Below are 18038 nucleotides of genomic sequence, written 5' to 3'. Positions count from 1 at the left end.
TAATTGGAAGAGACAGCTGCAGTCTTAAATATTAGATGACATAAACAAGGAAGAAACACAAGAGTTAATTTGGGGAAAAAAATTACGGTAAAGATATATCATAGAAATGAAAAATGCCTTCTATCTAATTTGCAAGAAAAATGTCTACAATTATGTAATTTAATAATTGCTTTCCTAGTAGGATAAACAATAACAAGGAAGAAGCTCCTTCAACAGGGTATAAAAGGGGGCATAGAGCAAGGAGACTCAGGAAACTCACTCTCCTGGAAATCCACCCAGAACCTCTACCCTCTGACACCATGGTCAGCTCCTGCTGTGGCTCCGTCTGCTCTGACCAGGGCTGTGGTCAAAACCTCTGTCAGGAGACCTGCTGCCGCCCCAGCTGCTGCCAGACCACCTGCTGCAGGACCACCTGCTACCGCCCCAGGTGCTGTGAGTCCATCTGCTGCCGCCCCCAGTGCTGCCAGTCCGTGTGCTGCCAGCCCACCTGCTGCCGCCCCAGATGCTGCATTTCCAGTTGCTGCCGCCCTTTCCGCTGTGGTTCCAGCTGCTGCAGGCCCACCTGCTGCATCTCTAGCTGCTGTCGTCCCAGCTGCTACCAGACCACGTGCTGCCACCCCAGATGCTGTGTGTCCAGCTTCTGCCGCCCCAGATGCTGCCAGACCACCTGCTGCCGTACCACCCGCTGCCGCCCCATCTGCTGCCGCCCCATCTGCTGTGGATCCTCTTTTTTGCTGAACTTCATTCCTCACCACCAGCCCTGAGCCAACCACCATCATCCCAGTGTATCAGTCTTGTTCTCATTTCCTTTGTCCATAGCACCTGGCCTTATTTTCATCTGTCACTATGTTTATTCACCCCATTGGCTATGCCGCCAAGCAACTGTTTAAGAAGCAACAATTTAAACTAAACACCACACAGAACCTCCAAGTTCTGTGCCTATTACCGTGGCATTCGATCTGATGCCCAAACGCCTACCCTAGTTCATGGGGACAGGCTCCTAATCCTATGATTGCTGCACATGGCTTGGCCTTCATGATGACTTACGTGTGTTAGGATAACTACGTCTCAATAAATACTTGGTATCAGAAACACTTGTGGCTCTTAATTATTTTTTAGTGATGATTATGAACTGGAGATATGTTTCTGTTTCTGTCATGTGAACAAAGAAAACTGATTTTGCTTATCAATCAAAGCCTATATGAGAGAAAATGCCAAATGATGATTTTTCCCCCAAAGCAGATTGCCCAACTTGCCTGCCGTCAAGTTTGTTGAGAGAAAACAAGAATTTCCTTTTTACTACAACTGGACTATGGACCACCTAGCAAGGTCCTGGTACTGCTGGGTTCTGGGAAACACGTCAGTTGAATGAGACCCATTTCTCATCACCATGTAACTCACAATGAAATTTTGGATTTAATAGGAAGACATACACCTGGTAGGTTGGTAATATTGGTGAGAAAGAGAAATCATTCCGTCAGAGACAGGTAACGTATAAAGCTTGATTCCTTGAAATAAGATGTGTCAAGTCCTGAAATTCAAGGGAGGGTGTACAGTTGGCAACAATGTAAGACAAGACAAAGCGAAGGAGAGGATCAGATGAAAGCAGTGTGTTTATATTCTTATGAAGGCAATCTAGATTTTGAAAGTACCAAGAAAACATTATCACCATTTACAGAGTAGAAGTATGTCAAGATCATTCATGGAGTGGATCTATGAGAACACAAAAGCCAGGGGTTTAAGGGTCAACCTACAGATGCAGTAGAAAATAAGGAGGTGTGATGGGTCGAACATACTGCTTATGGGAAGAAAAGTAAAGGAAGTTAAGTTGGAAATACTGGCAACCCTGATGTGGTATGTCCAGTTGCTGCCACCCTGGTTATTGTTGCCCCAGCTGCTGCCAGGTCACCTGCTACCATACCACCTGCTGCTGCCCCAGCTGCTATGGACCCTTGTTGCTGAACTCATCATCCCATACCCACAACTTCATCAACATTCTCACAGAATCAGTGGCATCTTTTCTTCAAGGCACTAGGACCCAGAATCCTGGGTGAAGTTACTCAAATTTGTCTTAATAGTTGTGTGTCCAGTCTCTGACTTTCTCCCACATTGTCCCTGAGACCCTCACCCTGAGTCTGTAAGTGACCAATAAGAGTCCCAGATTGTTGCCCTCCCCCGGGCATCCAGGCATCATCTTATGTTACTCAATAGGAAAAAAATTATTCAAGCATCTGAATTCTCACTTTTTGTTGATGACATTATTTCAGATTTTCCTTTCTATTGCTTATCTCTCCTCCCTTTGATTCTCTGTTTACTTTTCTGATTAAAAAAATAATGAAATGGACTCACTCTTCACTCCTTCTCCTGTGTTCACAAATAGATCCTGCATAATTGATTTCATATACAGATACAGACAAGAATTTAGACCTGAGTCACTACATAGCAGAATTTCCAAACTTATTTTGACAGCAAAAAAGCATCAGATAACGCAAACCAAACTCATCTCACTGATTCTTTAAGGAACCAGCGATGCCTTGTTTCCCTCCTTACCCAGAACAACAATCAGCTGTAGAAAACTTTTGGGAAGAGTTATTTTCCATTCATGTACCAAATGCAGATTTTATTCACATCTATCCTTAGGTGATTCAAGCTAAAGAGGAAAATTCATGTCTCCTATTCCACCAGTGTCACTCTGTGACATTCCAACATCCTCCAAAGTGTACATCCCTGGGGGACAAAGAAAGAACTCAGTTGACTTTCATTACTCTCTATAATGAAGTTTCTCCTGGGCACAATTCCTCTACCTCGACCTCCCAGCCCCAATCCCAGTATCTTCTTTCACAAAGAGACAGACCATCTAAGCTAAGGATATTACACTTTACAAAGGCATCCTTCCCTCAAAACAGTATATCTGGGAGGATTGATTATATGCATCAGACGAGCTCACTGGTGCCTCTTTTTCGAAGGAACACGGAATCAGGGCTCAGATTATTGTACCATCCTCGCCTAATTCTCTTGCCTAGAACAACAGCCTTCCAAATGAGCTCCCTGGACTTTGGCAAGAAGTGTCTCAGCTGCCAGACTGTTTGCTGGGAGCTGGGCCATCTCCCTCCAACCAGAGTGGCTACATTTTATCTGATTTTCATATATAGTGAGAGATTCCAGATGAAGCAGCATTTTTTAAAAAGCTTTAAAAGTTCTGAAAATAATTGAGTCAAAATAAGAGATTCACAGCAATGTGAATAATGTGAACAAAATACTAAGAACGTGGCATAAATGGAAAAACTAAGCTGATCTGGAAGGTTATATTTAAACTACTAGTACAAGGAAAACACTGAACTGGCAAAATTCTCCAATGCTTTCCTGGTCTATGGGTTTTCATTTAATTCTACTGATATGAGCATTAAAATGCATCACAATCTGATCTTTCTGATACCACCTCTTCACCCAGATCCTAAACAAAGCGATGTCCAGGAACTACCTGTATCAGAATTACCTGGGGTGTTTATTTTATTAATAAAATAACTACCTGAGTTAAAGTCAGTTTACAATGTTGTGTCAATTTCCATGGTAGGGCACAATTTTTCAGTTATACATGAACATACATATATTCACTGTCGTCTTCTTTTTCACTGTGAGCTACCACAAGATCTTGTATATATTTCCTTGTGCTATACAGTATAATCTTGTTTATCTATTCTGCATATGCCTGTCAGTATCCACAAATTTCAAACTCCCAGTCTGTCCCTTCCCACTCGCCTCCCCTCTGGTAACCACAAGTTTGTATTCTATATCTATGAGTCTGTTTCTGTTTTGTATTTATGTTCATTTGTCCTCTTCCTTTCCTCCTTTCCCCCTCCCTCCCTTTCTTTCTTTCTTTCTTTCTTTCTTTCTTTCTTTCTTTCTTTCTTTCTTTCTTTCTTTCTTTCTTTCTTTCTTTCTTTCTTTCTTTCTTTCTTCTTTCTTTCTTTCTTTCTTTTCCACATATAAGCGATCTCATCTGGTATTTTTCTTTCTTTTTCTGGCTTACTTCACTTAGAATGACATTCTCCAGGGACATCCATGTTGCTGCAAATGGCATTATGTTGTCATTTTTATAGCTGAATAGTATTCCATTGTATAAATATATGGGGTATTTATTTTAAATGCAACTTCCTGTGGCCTAAGATTTTCTATATCAGAATCTTTGGGAGTTAGGGTAGGATAAATTCCCAAGGTAATTTTTTTAAGTACACCAGTGTTAGAGAACCTCTGTAGAAACTTTAGCTCTCCAAAGTCACTTACCACTCCATGAACACAACTCTGTGCCTTTGTACATGTCAGCATTTCTGGCTCAAGTTCACTCTCCACCTGCTCTTTCTTGTTCTTTCAAGTCCATGTTTAAGGTCCCCCCTTTTTTGGCATCAGTTTTAGATAGTTAGTTATTCCTCCTATCATGTGGGAGTGACAGCATTCCGTTCTCTGTATAGAATTGTTCTTTGTACTGTTTGTTCATCTTTCTCCCCATCCACACCGAGTTTCTCAACAGTGTAAACTGTATGATTTATTCAACAAACATGTACATAGAACCAGCTCCTGGACATGCTGTGAGCTAGACAAGGGGGTTTTAATGAGACACATTAGTATCTTCTTAGGAAGTTCAGGAAAAGTGATAATAAAACAATGTGAAGCACATAAGGAGCTTGCTCCCAAAATATTAGAAGAGGGCCACCTAAGGGAGGGGTGGCTAGGGTGGAGGGTATCAGTAATGATATCTCCTTCTTAAAGAAGAGTTAGGATGGAGGTTCCTGCATAGTGCCTGGAACAGAATAAGGGGCTTTCAACCACTGGTTGTTGGATAGATGAGAGGGTGACAAGCTACAGCTCTATAGGACTCCAGTTTTATAATTCTATCAGATTCAACAAAGATTTTTCAAGAAGTACATTTTTGACCAACATATAGCTGGTCTGCAAACGTGGGCCTGATATTGTAATCCCAACTGTGGGTCACTGGGGGCCCTTTTAGGCCTCAAACCAATCCCCAAGTGACCCTGCACACTTTCTGAACATTGGCAACTGTGGGATCAGTGACTCATTTTCACTCTCAGGAAAGTGATTCTATTCTAAGGGCATTATACATTCCTGGGAGTGTTATGTGTTGGTGCAATAATCCGTCACTTGGCTGACATATTATCTGAACCACTAAGAAAGGATTAAGACAATGTCCTGAATGTCTCCTACATCCTTTAAATCTCTTGCTATGACATTCACACAATAAAATCTAATTAATTTGGACACATCCCATTTGAGACATGTGCAGGTTAATTTTTTCTGGCCTCCACTGTTTATGAAATTTGGCATCTTCTGTAAGTGATTGTTTGTAAGGCAAGTTGAGAAGGTAAACATAATTATAGAAGATATATTTAACTCAATGTGGATCTACTTAGCACTAATTACAAGTGATTCATATCATCCTGTACCTAAGCCTTGAACTTATCACTTGGAAGCATTCTCTAGCCATGATTCTTAATTATACTTTAAATGTATTGGAAAGAAGATAAGAGGCAATATTTTAAAAAGTTCTAGCAAACCAAATTAGCCAAGTTTGCCTTTTTAAAATATTGAAGCATGGTTAACCTGTAATATTCTATTAGTTTCAAGTGTACAACATAAAGATTTGATTTTTTTATAGATTACACACTATACAAGTTATTATAATATTATTTCCAGTGCTGTACATTACAACCCAGTGACTTATTTAAAACTCATGGTTTGTAACTCTTAATCTCCTTCACGTATTTTGCCCATCCCCCAACCCCTTTCCCTCTGGCAACCACTAGTGTGTTCTCTGTATCTGTGAGTCTGTTTCTGTTTTGTTCTATTTGTTTCTTCACTTTTGTAGATTCCATGTATAAGTGGAAACATAAAGGTATTTGTATTTCTCTGTCTGACTTATTTCACTTAGCATAATACCCTCTAGGTCCATATATGCTGCTGTATATGGCAAGGTTTCTTCATTATTTATAGCTAAGTAATATTCCACTATATACATTCTTGGTTCATTCAACTGTCTATGGACACTTATGTTGCTTCCATTTCTTGGCTATTGGAAATAATGCTGCAAAGAACTTTGAGGTTGTATAAATACCCAGGAGTGGAATTGCTGAATCATATGGTTCTGTTTTTAATTTTTTGAAGAAATTCTGTACTGTTTTCCATAGTGGATTTATTTCTGGGCTCTTCTTTCAGTTCCATTGATCTATGTATCTGTTTTTGTGCCAATATCATACTGTTTTGATTACTATAGCTTTGTAGAATAGTTTGAAGTCAGGGAGAGTGACCACCAGCTTTGTCCTTCTTTCTCAAGATTGCTTTGGCTACTTGAGGTCTTTTGTGGGTCCATACAAATTTCAGGATTATTTGTTCTAGTTCTGTGAAAAATGACACTGGTAGTTTGGTAGAGATTTTCTTGAATCTGCAGATTGCTTTGGGTAGTATGGACATTCAAACAATATTAATTCTTCCAATCCATAAACATGGAATATCTTTCCATTTATTTGTGCAACTTTCAATTTCATTCATCAGTCTCTTGTAGTTTATCAGAGTACTGGTCTTTCACCTGCTTGGTTAAATTTATTCCTAGGTATTTTATTCTTTTTGATGCAATTGTAAACAAGATTGTTTCTTGATTTTTCTTTCTGATAGTTTATTATTAATGTACAGAAATTCAACAGATTTCTGTATATTGATTTTGTACCCTGCAAATTAACTGAATTTATTTATTAGTTCTAAAAGATATTTGGTGGAGAGACGGAGAAGATGGCAGAGTAGAAGGACGCTCGCAGGTCACCCTCTCCCACAAATACACCAAGACCCACATCTACAGACCCACTCAGCCAACCAGAGCACCTGTGGAACTCCGACAGAACATCGCCCTCTTCAAAAGATAAAGACGCCAAAAATCTGGTAGGAAAAAAGAAAGAACAAAAGGCAAAGCAGCGCGGGACGGGTCCCGCGGGGAGGGAGCGGCAAAGGAGGACTGGCGCTCGCTCGCTGGGTCTCCCCTCTCCAACGGAGAGGCCAGCAGGACGGAGGGGGAGCCTCCGAGGCTCGGATCTGTACAGACCAGCCCTTGACTAACAGAACTAAGTTAAACAGGCACAGAGCGTCCCCCCGACACCCAACCTGAGACGCCGGCCGGCAGCCGCGGGCAGGGCCAGGCTGCACAAGCCGTGCGGAGGATGTAAGTGGCTGCACGGAGGCAGTCCCGGGGGAACGCAAGGGGCTGCGTGCCGTGGCTGTGCGTGCACAGGGCAGAACAACTTGGGCCCTCCATAAAACAGCAAGGTCGATGTGCTTTCCGGGGAAGGGTGCACCCCCCCATTTCTGAAAACCCGCGGAAAGTTTTCGGGGGAAGAGAGGCGGGGCTCAGGCACAGCCGCCATATCCTCCCCGCTGAGCACTCAGGCGGGGGCGGGGGCGAAACCTGCATCCGCACCGAAGGGCTTAGCAGCCTCAAAGGCCAGACTGAGACTGGCCTGAGGCCCGGGGCAGATAGGATCCTTCCATCCTGGTCCCTCAGAGAACTTGCTCCACAAAGACAAACAAGGAGCTGGGTTTTGGCTCGGAGCAGGGACAGGGCTGTCCCTCGGTCTTCCCCGAGCCCACCCGCGGAGCGCCGACCAGGGCGGAGCGCCGACCAGGGCGCACGCAGAGAGCGCAGCCGCACAGAGCAGCGGAGCAACGGGCGGCGGCGCAGGTAGAGCGAGATCGGCCCCCCCCCCCCCCCGCCTTTCGGGCAGGAACACAGCCCCTGACCGAGGTGCTGGGAGGGGGCATGACCCGCCCTCCTACCCGGCCAGTCTGCAACATCTGACTGCGGCATCCGGAGGGGCAGCGACCCTCCCGCCCACAGCGGAGAGCTGCACCTGACCCAGTGTTAGGAGGAGGCATGATCTGCTTGCCAACAGGTGCTGGGAGCAGCACAGAAGAGGGCGCCAACGGAGGGCCTCTGAAAACAGCAAGCTGAGCTTCCAAAACAGGGCGAAGACAGAAAGACTTCACATTAAAAGCACACAGACTCCAGGAGAACAACGACAACCCCCCCCCCCTTTTTTAAATCTGTTTTTACCTGTTCTATTTTCTATTACTCTCTTAATCTTTACTTCTTAATTCATTTCTATTTCTCTTGGGTTTTGATGTCCTGCTATTGATTAGACACAGGTTTCAAATACATCTATTCATCTCCCCCCCCTTTTTTTGTAAAGGTTTCAAAAGGACGTCTCAACCCGATTAATACTCTGCTTCAACTCACTCTTCTATTATTCATTATACACTGTTTTCAAACCCTCTTTCTCCCTTCTTTGAAAATTCTTTCCCTCTCTCTCTTATTTTTTTTTCTTTTTTTCCTAAGTTCTATTCCTAAATAGGCATCAGATAGATAAAATCCTTAAGGACCAAAATAAACAACTGATACTCCATAAACCACAGTGCCAAAGAGGTATGAGCAAGATGAAGAAGCAGAAAAACCTTTCCCAATTAAAAGAACAAGAGAAATCCCCTGAAAGAAAGATCAACAAAATAGACATCAATAGCCTACTAGATCAAGATTTCAAAAAAGGAGTGATCGAATTGCTGAAGGAATTAAAAGAGATAGTGTTTAGAGATATAAAATATGTCAAAAATGAAATTGAAGCTATAAAGAAGAGCCAAGTAGAATGGGTAAACTCATTGACAGAGATGAGGAATGATCTAATAGCTGTGCAAAGCTGACGAGATAATGCAGAGGAACGAATTAGTGATCTAGAAGACAGGACAACAGAAAGCACCCATTCAGAAGAACTACAAGAGAAGCAAATAAAAAATAATGAAAATAGCATAAGGGACCTATGGGATAATATAAAGCGTCCCAATCTTCGCATAATAGGGGTCCCAGAAGGAGAAGAAAGATCAAAGGGGATTGAAAAGGTTTTTGAAGGAATCATGACTGAAAACTTCCCAAACTTAAAGAAGGAATCAGATATCCAAGTACAGGAAGCTCAGAGGGTCCCAAACAGGAAGAACCCAAAAGACCCACACCAAGACATATCATAATCAAGATGGCCAGAGTCAAGGATAAAGAAAGGATTCTAAAGGCAGCAAGAGAAAAGCAAAGAGTAAGTTACAAGGGAACCCCCATAAGGCTCTCAGCTGATTTCTCTACACAAACACTACAGGCCAGAAGGGAGTGGCAAGATATATTCAAAGCCCTGAATGAAAAAAAGATGCAGCCTAGGATCCTTTATCCAGCAAGGCTATCCTTGAGGATAGAAGGAGAAATAAAGAGTTTCACAGACAAAAAAAAAAAAAAAAAAAAGCTGCAGGAGTTTAGCAACACTAAACCCATGCTAAAAGAAATATTGAAAGGGCTATTCTAAATAGAAAAGCAGCAGGATGCTACAGAAATGAGAAACACACAACTGGAAAGGTGATAACTCACGAATTACAAATAAAGTAAACACGAAATTATAAAAGAAGACATACAAATCACTGAGAGTCGGGAGAGGGAGGCAGGGAAATATAGAATATTTTTTTCTTTCTTTTAAAAATTTTTTTGACTGTAGAATGGGTTTGAGATCATGTTACTATCAGTTTAATAAAAACTTATAGTAATGGGTTGATAGATTTACAAAAAAGGGTAACCACAAGCCAAAAATTTACAAAGGAGTCACAAAAATTAAATAAAATCCATGATAATACAAAGGAAAATTACCAAACCACAAAAGGAAGAAGAAAGGAACAAAGAGGATATACCAATTCAACTGCAAAGATAAGTTCAAAATGGCAATAAACACACATCTATCATTAATTACTGTAAATGTTAATGGACTAAATGCTCCAGTCAAAAGACACAGAGTGGCAGACTGGATAATAAAGCAAGAACCTTCAATATGCTGCATACAAGAGACCCACTTTAGGGAGAAGGACACATATAGATTGAGAGTGAAAGGATGGAAAAGGATATTCCATGCAAATGGAAAAGCCAGAAAAGCAGGTGTTGCAGTACTGATTTCAGACAAAATAGACTTTAAAACAAAGGCCATAAAGAAAGATAAAGAAGGACATTTTATAATGATTAAAGGAGTGATACAAGATGAGGATATTACACTCGTTAATATATATGCACCCAATATAGGAGCACCTAAGTACATACAAGAATTACTAACAGAGATAAAGGGGGATATTGATGGGAATACAATCATAGTTGGAGGTTTTAACACTGCATTAACATCACTAGACAGATCTTCCAGACAGAAAATAAACAAGGCAACAGAGAAATTAAATACTACAATAGAAAAATTAGATTTGGTGGATATTTTCAGAGCATTACACTCCCAAAAATAGGATATACATTCTTTCCAAGTGCACATGGAACATTTTCCAGGATCGATCATGTACTTGAGCACAAAAGAAACCTCAACAATTTTAAGAAGATAGAAATTATCCTCAAGCATCTTTACTGACCACAATGCCATGAAACTGGAAATCAACAACAGAGAAACAAAGGAGAAAAAAAGGAAAGCATGGAGATTAAACAGTATGTTATTGAAAAAACAATGGATCAATGAGGAAATCAAAGCTGAAATTAAACAATACCTTGAGACAAATGACAATGAAAGCACAACCACTCAAAACCTATGGGACACAGCAAAGGCAGTGCTAAGAGGGAAGTTTATAGCGATACAGGCCTTCCTCAAAAAAGAAGAACAATCTCAAATAAACAATTTAACCCACCACCTGAATGAATTAGAAAAAGAAGAACAAAAAGCCCCAAAAAGCAGCAGAAGGAAGGAAATAATAAAGATCAGAGAGGAACTAAATACAATGGAGATTAACAAGACCATAGAAAAAAATCAACCAAAGCAAAAGCTGGTTTTTTGAAAAAGTAAATAAAATCGACAAACCTGTGGGCAAACTCACAAAGAAGAAAAAAGAGAGAGCACAAATTAGCAAAATAAGAAAGGAAAATGGAGAAATTACAACAAACAAAATAGAAATACAGAATATCATACGAGAATATTATGAAAAACTATATGGAACCAAACTGGATAACCTAGAGGAGATGGACAAGTTTCTGGAAACATACTGTCCACCAAAAGTGAATCAAGAAGAATCTGAACACTTGAACAATCTGATCACTAGAAAGGAAATAGAAATAGCAATTAAAAACCTCCCTACAAATAAAAGTCCAGGACCGGACGGCTTCACCGGGGAATTCTACCAAACATATAACGAAGAACTCATACCAGTCCTTCTCAAACTCTTCCAGACGATTGAAAAGGAGGGAATACTCCCAAACTCATTCTATGAAGCCACCATCACCCTGATACCAAAACCAGGCAAAGACACTACAAAAAAAGAGAATTATAGGCCAATATCACTGATGAACATAGACGCCAAAATCCTCACCAAAATTTTAGCAAATAGAATCCAACAACACGTAAAAAAGATTATACATCATGAGCAGGTGGGGTTCATCCCAGGGACACAAGGCTGGTTCAACATACGCAAATCAATCAGTGTAATACATCACATCAACAAGAGAAAGGACAAAAACCACATGATCATCTCAATCGATGCAGAAAAAGCATTTGATAAAATTCAACACCCATTTATGATAAAAACTCTCGCCAAAGTGGGTATAGAGGGAACATATCTCAACATAATAAAAGCTATATATGACAAACCTACAGCCAGCATAGTGCTCAACAGTGAAAAACTGAAAAGCTTCCCACTAAAATCTGGGACAAGACAAGGATGCCCACTATCACCACTCCTATTCAACATAGTCCTGGATGTCCTAGCCACAGCAGTCAGGCAAGAGAAAAAAATAAAAGGGATCCAAATTGGAAAAGAAGAGGTAAAAGTGTCATTATATGCTGATGACATGTTACTATATATAGAAAACCCTAAAAGGTCCACACAAAAGCTACTAAAGCTGATTGAAGAATTCAGCAAGGTAGCAGGTTACAAAATTAACGTTCAAAAATCAGTTGCATTTCTTTACACTAACGATAAATCAACAGAAGAAGAAAGTAAAGAAACAATCCCCTTTAAAATAGCACCCAAAGTAATAAAATATCTGGGAATAAATCTAACCAAGGAGGTGAAAGAATTATACACAGAAAACTATAAACCATTGATGAAGGAAATTAAAGAAGACTTTAAAAAATAGAAAGATATTCCATGCTCTTGGATTGGAAGAATCAATATTGTTAAAATGGTCACACTGCCCAAGGAAATCTACAGATTTAATGCAATCCCTATCCAATTACCCAGGACATATTTCACAGAACTACAACAAGTCATAATAAAATTCATATGGAACCATCAAAGACCTAGAATTGCCAAAGCATTACTGAAGAGAAAGAAAGAGGCTGGAGGAATAACTCTCCCAGACTTCAGTCAATACTATAGAGCTACAGTCATCAAGACAGCATGGTATTGGTACCAAAACAGACATATAGACCAATGGAACAGAATAGAGAGCCCAGAAATGAACCCACAAACTTTTGGTCAACTCATCTTTGACAAAGGAGGCAAGAATATACATTGGAATAAAGACAGTCTCTTCAGCAAATGGTGTTGGGAAACCTGGACAGCAGCATGTAAAACAATGAAGCTAGAACACTCCCTTACACCATATACAACAATCAACTCAAAATGGATTAAAGACTTAAACATAAGACAAGACACAATAAACCTCCTAGAGGAAAACATAGGCAAAACATTATCTGACATGCATTTAAAAAATTTTCTCCTAGAAGAAATAAAAGCAAGAATAAACAAATGGGACCTAATGAAACTTACAAGCTTCTGCACAGCAAAGGAAACCAGAAATAAAACAAGAAGAAAACCTACGGAATGGGAGAAAATTTTTGCAAGTGAAACCAACAAAGGCTTGATCTCCAGAATATATAAGCAGCTCATACGACTCAATAAGAAAAAAATAAACAACCCAATCCAAAAATGGGCAGAAGACCTAAACAAGCAATTCTCCAAGGAAGACATACAAATGATCAAAAAGCACATGAAAAAAATGCTCAGTATCACTAATTATCAGAGAAATGCAAATCAAAACTACAATGAGCTATCACCTCACACCAGTCAGAATGGCCGTCATTCAAAAATCCACAAATGACAAATGCTGGAGAGGCTGTGGAGAAAGGGGAACCCTCCTACACTGCTGGTGGGAATGCAGTTTGGTGCAGACACTATGGAAAACAGTGTGGAGATTCCTCAAAAGACTAGGAATAGACTTACCATATGACCCAGGAATCCCACTCCTGGGCTTGTATCCAGAAGGAAATCTACTTCAGGATGACACCTTCACCCCAATGTTCATAGCAGCACTATTTACAATAGCCAAAACATGGAAACAGCCTAAATGTCCATCAACAGGTGACTGGATAAAGAAGAAGTGGTATATTTATACAATGGAATACTATTCAGCCATAAAAACCGACAACATAATGCCATTTGCAGCAGCATGAATGCTCCTGGAGAATGTCATTCTAAGTGAAGTATGCCAGAAAGAGAAAGAAAAATACCATATGAGATCGCTCATATGTGGAATCTAAAAAAGAAAAAGAAAAACAAACAAACAAAAACAAAGCGTAAATAAAGGACTGAAATAGACTCACAGACAGAGAATACAGACTTGTGGTTACCAGGGGGGTGCAGGGTGGGAAGGGATAGACTGGGATTTCAAAATTGTAGAATAGACTACACTGTATAGCACAGGGAAATATACACAAAATGTTATGATAACTCACAGAGAAAAAAAATGTGACAATGAGTGTGTATATGTCCATGAATAAGTGAAAAATTGTGCTGAACACTGGAATTTGACAGAACATTGTAAAATGATTATAAATCAATAAAAAAATGTTTAAAAAAATGAAAGATTTTTGGTGGAAACGTTAGGTTTTTCTATATATGTGTCGTGTCATTGGCAAATAGTAACAGTTAACTTATTCCTTCCAATTTGGATGCCTTTTATTCTTTACTTGTCTAATTGCTATAGGTAGAACTTCCAAAACTATGTTTAATTAAAGTGCTGAGAGTAGGCATCCTTTTCTTGTTCCTGATTTTAGAGGAAAAGCCTTCAGCATTTCCCTGTTGAGTATGATGTTATCTGTGGGTTTGTCATAAATGACCTTTATTATTTTGAGGTATGTTCCCTCTATACCCACTGTGTTCAGAGTTTTTAATCATTCTGATGTGCAGCATAGTAATTTAGTTATACACACACACACATATATATATATATTTTTTTTCTTTTTCACTATAGGATATTATAAGATATTAAATATAATTCCCTGTGCTACACAGTATGTCCTTGTTGTTTATCTATTTTATATATAGTAGTTTGTATCTGCTAATCCCAAACTCCTTATTTATCCCTCACCCCCTTTCCCTTTTGGTAACCATAAATTTGTTTTCTATATCTGTGAGTCTGTTTCCATTTTGTAAATAAGTTCACTTGTATCATTTTTTAGATTCCACATAGAAGTGATATCATATGATATTTGTCTTTCCCTGTCTGACTTACTTCACTTAAGATGATAGTATCTAGGTCCATCCATGTTGCTGCAAATGGCATTATTTCATTCTCTTTTATGGCTGAGTCGTATTCCATTGTGTGTGTGTGTGTGTGTGTGTGTGTGTGTGTGTGTGTGTGTATCTCACATCTTCTTTATCTGTTCATTTGTTGATGGCCATTTAGGTTGCTTCCATGTCTTGGCTATTGTAATAGTGCTACTATAAACACTGGGGTGCATGAAGCTTTTTGAATTAGTTTCCTCTGGATATACGCCCAGGAGTGGAATTGCTGGGTCATACGGTAACTCCATTTTTAGTTTTTAAAGGAATCTCCATACTGTTTTCCATAGTGGTTGCACCAGATTACATTCCCACCAACAGTGTAGGAGGGTTCCCTTTCCTCCACACCCTCTCTGGCATTTATTATCTGTAGACTTCTTAATGATAGCCACTCTGACCAATGGTGAAGTGATACCTCATTGTAGTTTTGATGTGCATTTCTCTGATAATTAGCAATGTTGAGCATTTTCCATGTGTCTTTTGGCCATCGGGATGTCTTCTTTGGAAAATGTCTATTTAGGACTTCTGCCCATTTTTGGGTTGGGTAGTTTAGTTTTTTTGTTTGTTTGTTTGTTATTGAGTTCTATGAGCTGTTTGAATATTCTGGAAATTAAGCCCTTGAAGAAATATTTTTAATTAATGACATAAAGAATAAAAATGAAGCTATGCCTTCCAGAATCTAAGAGACCAGCTGGAGAATGTGACACAAATATTTTAAATAGCACAGTAACAACTCAATAAACTATGTGACCTGGTAGTAGCAGGAACCATAAAGATAAACTGTCTGCCAGGGTTTTAGGACATAGAATATGATCCAAAGTTTGATATATCCAAGGAAATCCATCCATTTATCAATGTCATACACATAGAGCTGTCCCTTCATCATTGCTCAGAAATGACCCACAAAATAGGGCCTTTTCCTCATGTCCCATGCCTGCTGCCACACTATGTAGATGGAATTTCTATTCCATTGGTCATTGGAAGAAATGTACAGTCAGAAATATGACTGCCCAGATCCCATCCTCATGGGAGATACAGGAGGGGAGAGCAAGAAATGTAACTTCAAAGGCCGAATATCACATGACAGCCCTCTTTGGAGGAAGATGACAAGAGTGTGGTCTAGAAGATGCCAGTGGGTTGACTCAGAAAGAAAAGCAGATTAGATAGAACTGATCATACCTGAAAAGAAATTTTGTTTCAAAAAAGTCAAAGCCATTAAATACATTGTTGTATATTCTGATAATTAGTTACATATTAGGTAAACAAAAACAAGGAAAATGTGTTGACAACTCACTCTATTCAGGCCATATATAAGAGGCTGTAGCACAAGGTGACTCCCAAACTCAAGAACCTCACTCTCCTGGAAACCCACTCAGAACCTCCACCCTCTGACACCATGGTCAGCTCCTGCTGTGGCTCCGTCTTCTCTGACCAGGGCTGTGGCCAAGGCCTCTGTCAGGAGACCTGCTGCCGCCCCAGCTGCTGCCAGACCACCTGCTGCAGGACCACGTGCTACCGGCCCAGGTGCTGTGAGTCCAGCTGCTGCAGACCCCAGTGCTGCCAGTCCGTGTGCTGCCAGCCCACCTGCTGCCGTCCCAGGTGCTGTGAGTCCATCTGCTGCAGACCCCAGTGCTGCCAGTCTGAGTGTTGCCAGCCCACCTGCTGCATTTCTAGCTGCTGCCGTCCCAGATGCTGTGAGTCCAGCTGCTGCCGCCCCTCCTGCTGTGGTTCCAGCTCCTGTGGCTCCAGCTGCTGCCGCACCTGCTGTTGCCTGCGCCCAGTCTGTGGCCAGGTCTCCTGCCACACCACTTGCTATCGCCCCACCTGTGTCATTTCTACCTGCCCCCGCCCCATGTGCTGTGCCTTCTCTTGCTGCTAATGCCCTGTGACCACTGTCTCTGTTACCCTCCGACTTCACAGATGTAGACCCGCCTACTGTGCTGACTCTTAGGACACATGGAGTGGGGTTGATGTTACTCAAATAAATTGGGCTTTGTGATTCCAACGAGGAAGCCGCCCATGCTACTGAAGAAGATGGGTATGGCCTGGAGCACTTTTAAAGTAACAGATTTTACCCTCCCACCTGACCATCGTAAATCAACCTGCTAAGCTTCTTTTTTATAGGACTTTTCTGTAACCTAGTCTATTTCTGTGCTAAAATAAAGTTATCCTTCCCTGCATTAAAAATTGAGTTTGATTTTTGCTCCTTTATGATTTTGTCTTCAGTTCATAGACAAGTGTATGTGACCTACACCTGCAGGACACACACCACGGTCTTGTCACTTCTAAATGAAAGGTTTCAATCATCACTGCCTCATTCTTTCCTAGGTGCCTCTTAATTTCGTGGAAAGATCACTTATACCCACGGATGTGACCTAAGAAAAGAACAAAAAAGGGAAAAATAGAAGTTTGATGGAATCCATGTATATAAAAGCAAAAAGAACCCAGTGTACGGTTCATGCATCACGGCAGCTACCATAGGTGGCAATGTGCTGTTTATCACACTCTGCAAGTTTGTATTCAGACTTGCAAACCAAGTGAGCACTACTTCTGCCCCTTCTCATAGGAAAGTTTCAAAAGCTTGTGCACTCAAAGGACACACAGGTGACCTCGATGAGTGAAGCAGGTCCTGATAAGACAAGGGTTGGTGGAAACCAGCAAACTGAAGACTGTCTGACCACACCCGAGAGTAGAACTGCGCTCCCGTCAATTGTTTCTATGGGGAAATGGGAGCCAAAGCTTTGTCACTGAAAAGTTGAGTCTGCTTTCATTGATCTTTCCAGATGTCAATCATTTCATTCATTCATTTAAAAAGTATTTCTTGAGCATTTATTACGTGGGAGACTGTAAAAAGGCACAAGGGTGACAGGGGAAACCAACACACAAGAACTCTTGGCACTAATGGAGCTGAAATTCTAATGGAGTTTCTCAACAGACATAAATTTTTGATGTGTTTACATAAAAATATTTTTCTATACATTTGTCCCCACAGGCTTGTCCAAAAACTTTTTCTCTGTGCTTTTTATATGAATAAGATTAGCTTTGGATCAATGTTTAGAGACAGGTAGCTGTGATTCAAATCGAGACACAGTAACCTAAAGGACAGTTTTACCAATGACCTCAGGTTTACCCTTCAACCCCAGAGCCCCACTAAAGCCACCTAGTTTGGAGAGGCAGCTAGAGGGGCAGGCTCACTGATGAGGAATAGAATGGAGATGAATCATAAGTTATTTACTTGGGGGGAGAACTAAACTATAGTTGGGCTCCCCCACCACCAAAAGTTCCTGACACTAAGAAGTGAAGTTACACGAGACATAAAGTCAGTGTACATTAATTAATTGTATTTTATATACTGGCTACAAATAATTACATAATAAATTTAAATAAGAGCAATTCCATTTATGTGGACATAGTAA

General features: G+C 40.5%; 1 protein-coding gene across 2 annotated transcripts; it reads left to right on the top strand.

Moving 5' to 3' along the window:
- Positions 1-234: 234 nt before the first annotated feature.
- Positions 235-16809, top strand: LOC102517022 (keratin-associated protein 4-9). 2 transcript variants are annotated; one of them, XM_032498168.1, is made up of 2 exons: positions 235-484; positions 16084-16809. In XM_032498168.1, exons 1-2 carry the CDS (start codon positions 300-302, stop codon positions 16499-16501), a joined length of 603 nt encoding a protein of 200 aa, XP_032354059.1. In that variant the 5' UTR covers positions 235-299; the 3' UTR covers positions 16502-16809. The 2 variants fall into 2 exon arrangements, with proteins under 2 accessions (XP_032354059.1, XP_032354058.1); XM_032498167.1 differs by lacking the exon at positions 16084-16809 and having other exon boundaries at positions 238-1094.
- Positions 16810-18038: the final 1229 nt, after the last annotated feature.

The sequence above is a fragment of the Camelus ferus genome, chromosome 16 (genome assembly GCF_009834535.1).
Source record: "Camelus ferus isolate YT-003-E chromosome 16, BCGSAC_Cfer_1.0, whole genome shotgun sequence".
Classification (NCBI taxonomy): Eukaryota; Metazoa; Chordata; class Mammalia; order Artiodactyla; family Camelidae; genus Camelus; species Camelus ferus.
Note: the sequence above shows the minus strand (reverse complement) of the source record. Positions and strands in the feature narration are given on the sequence as shown.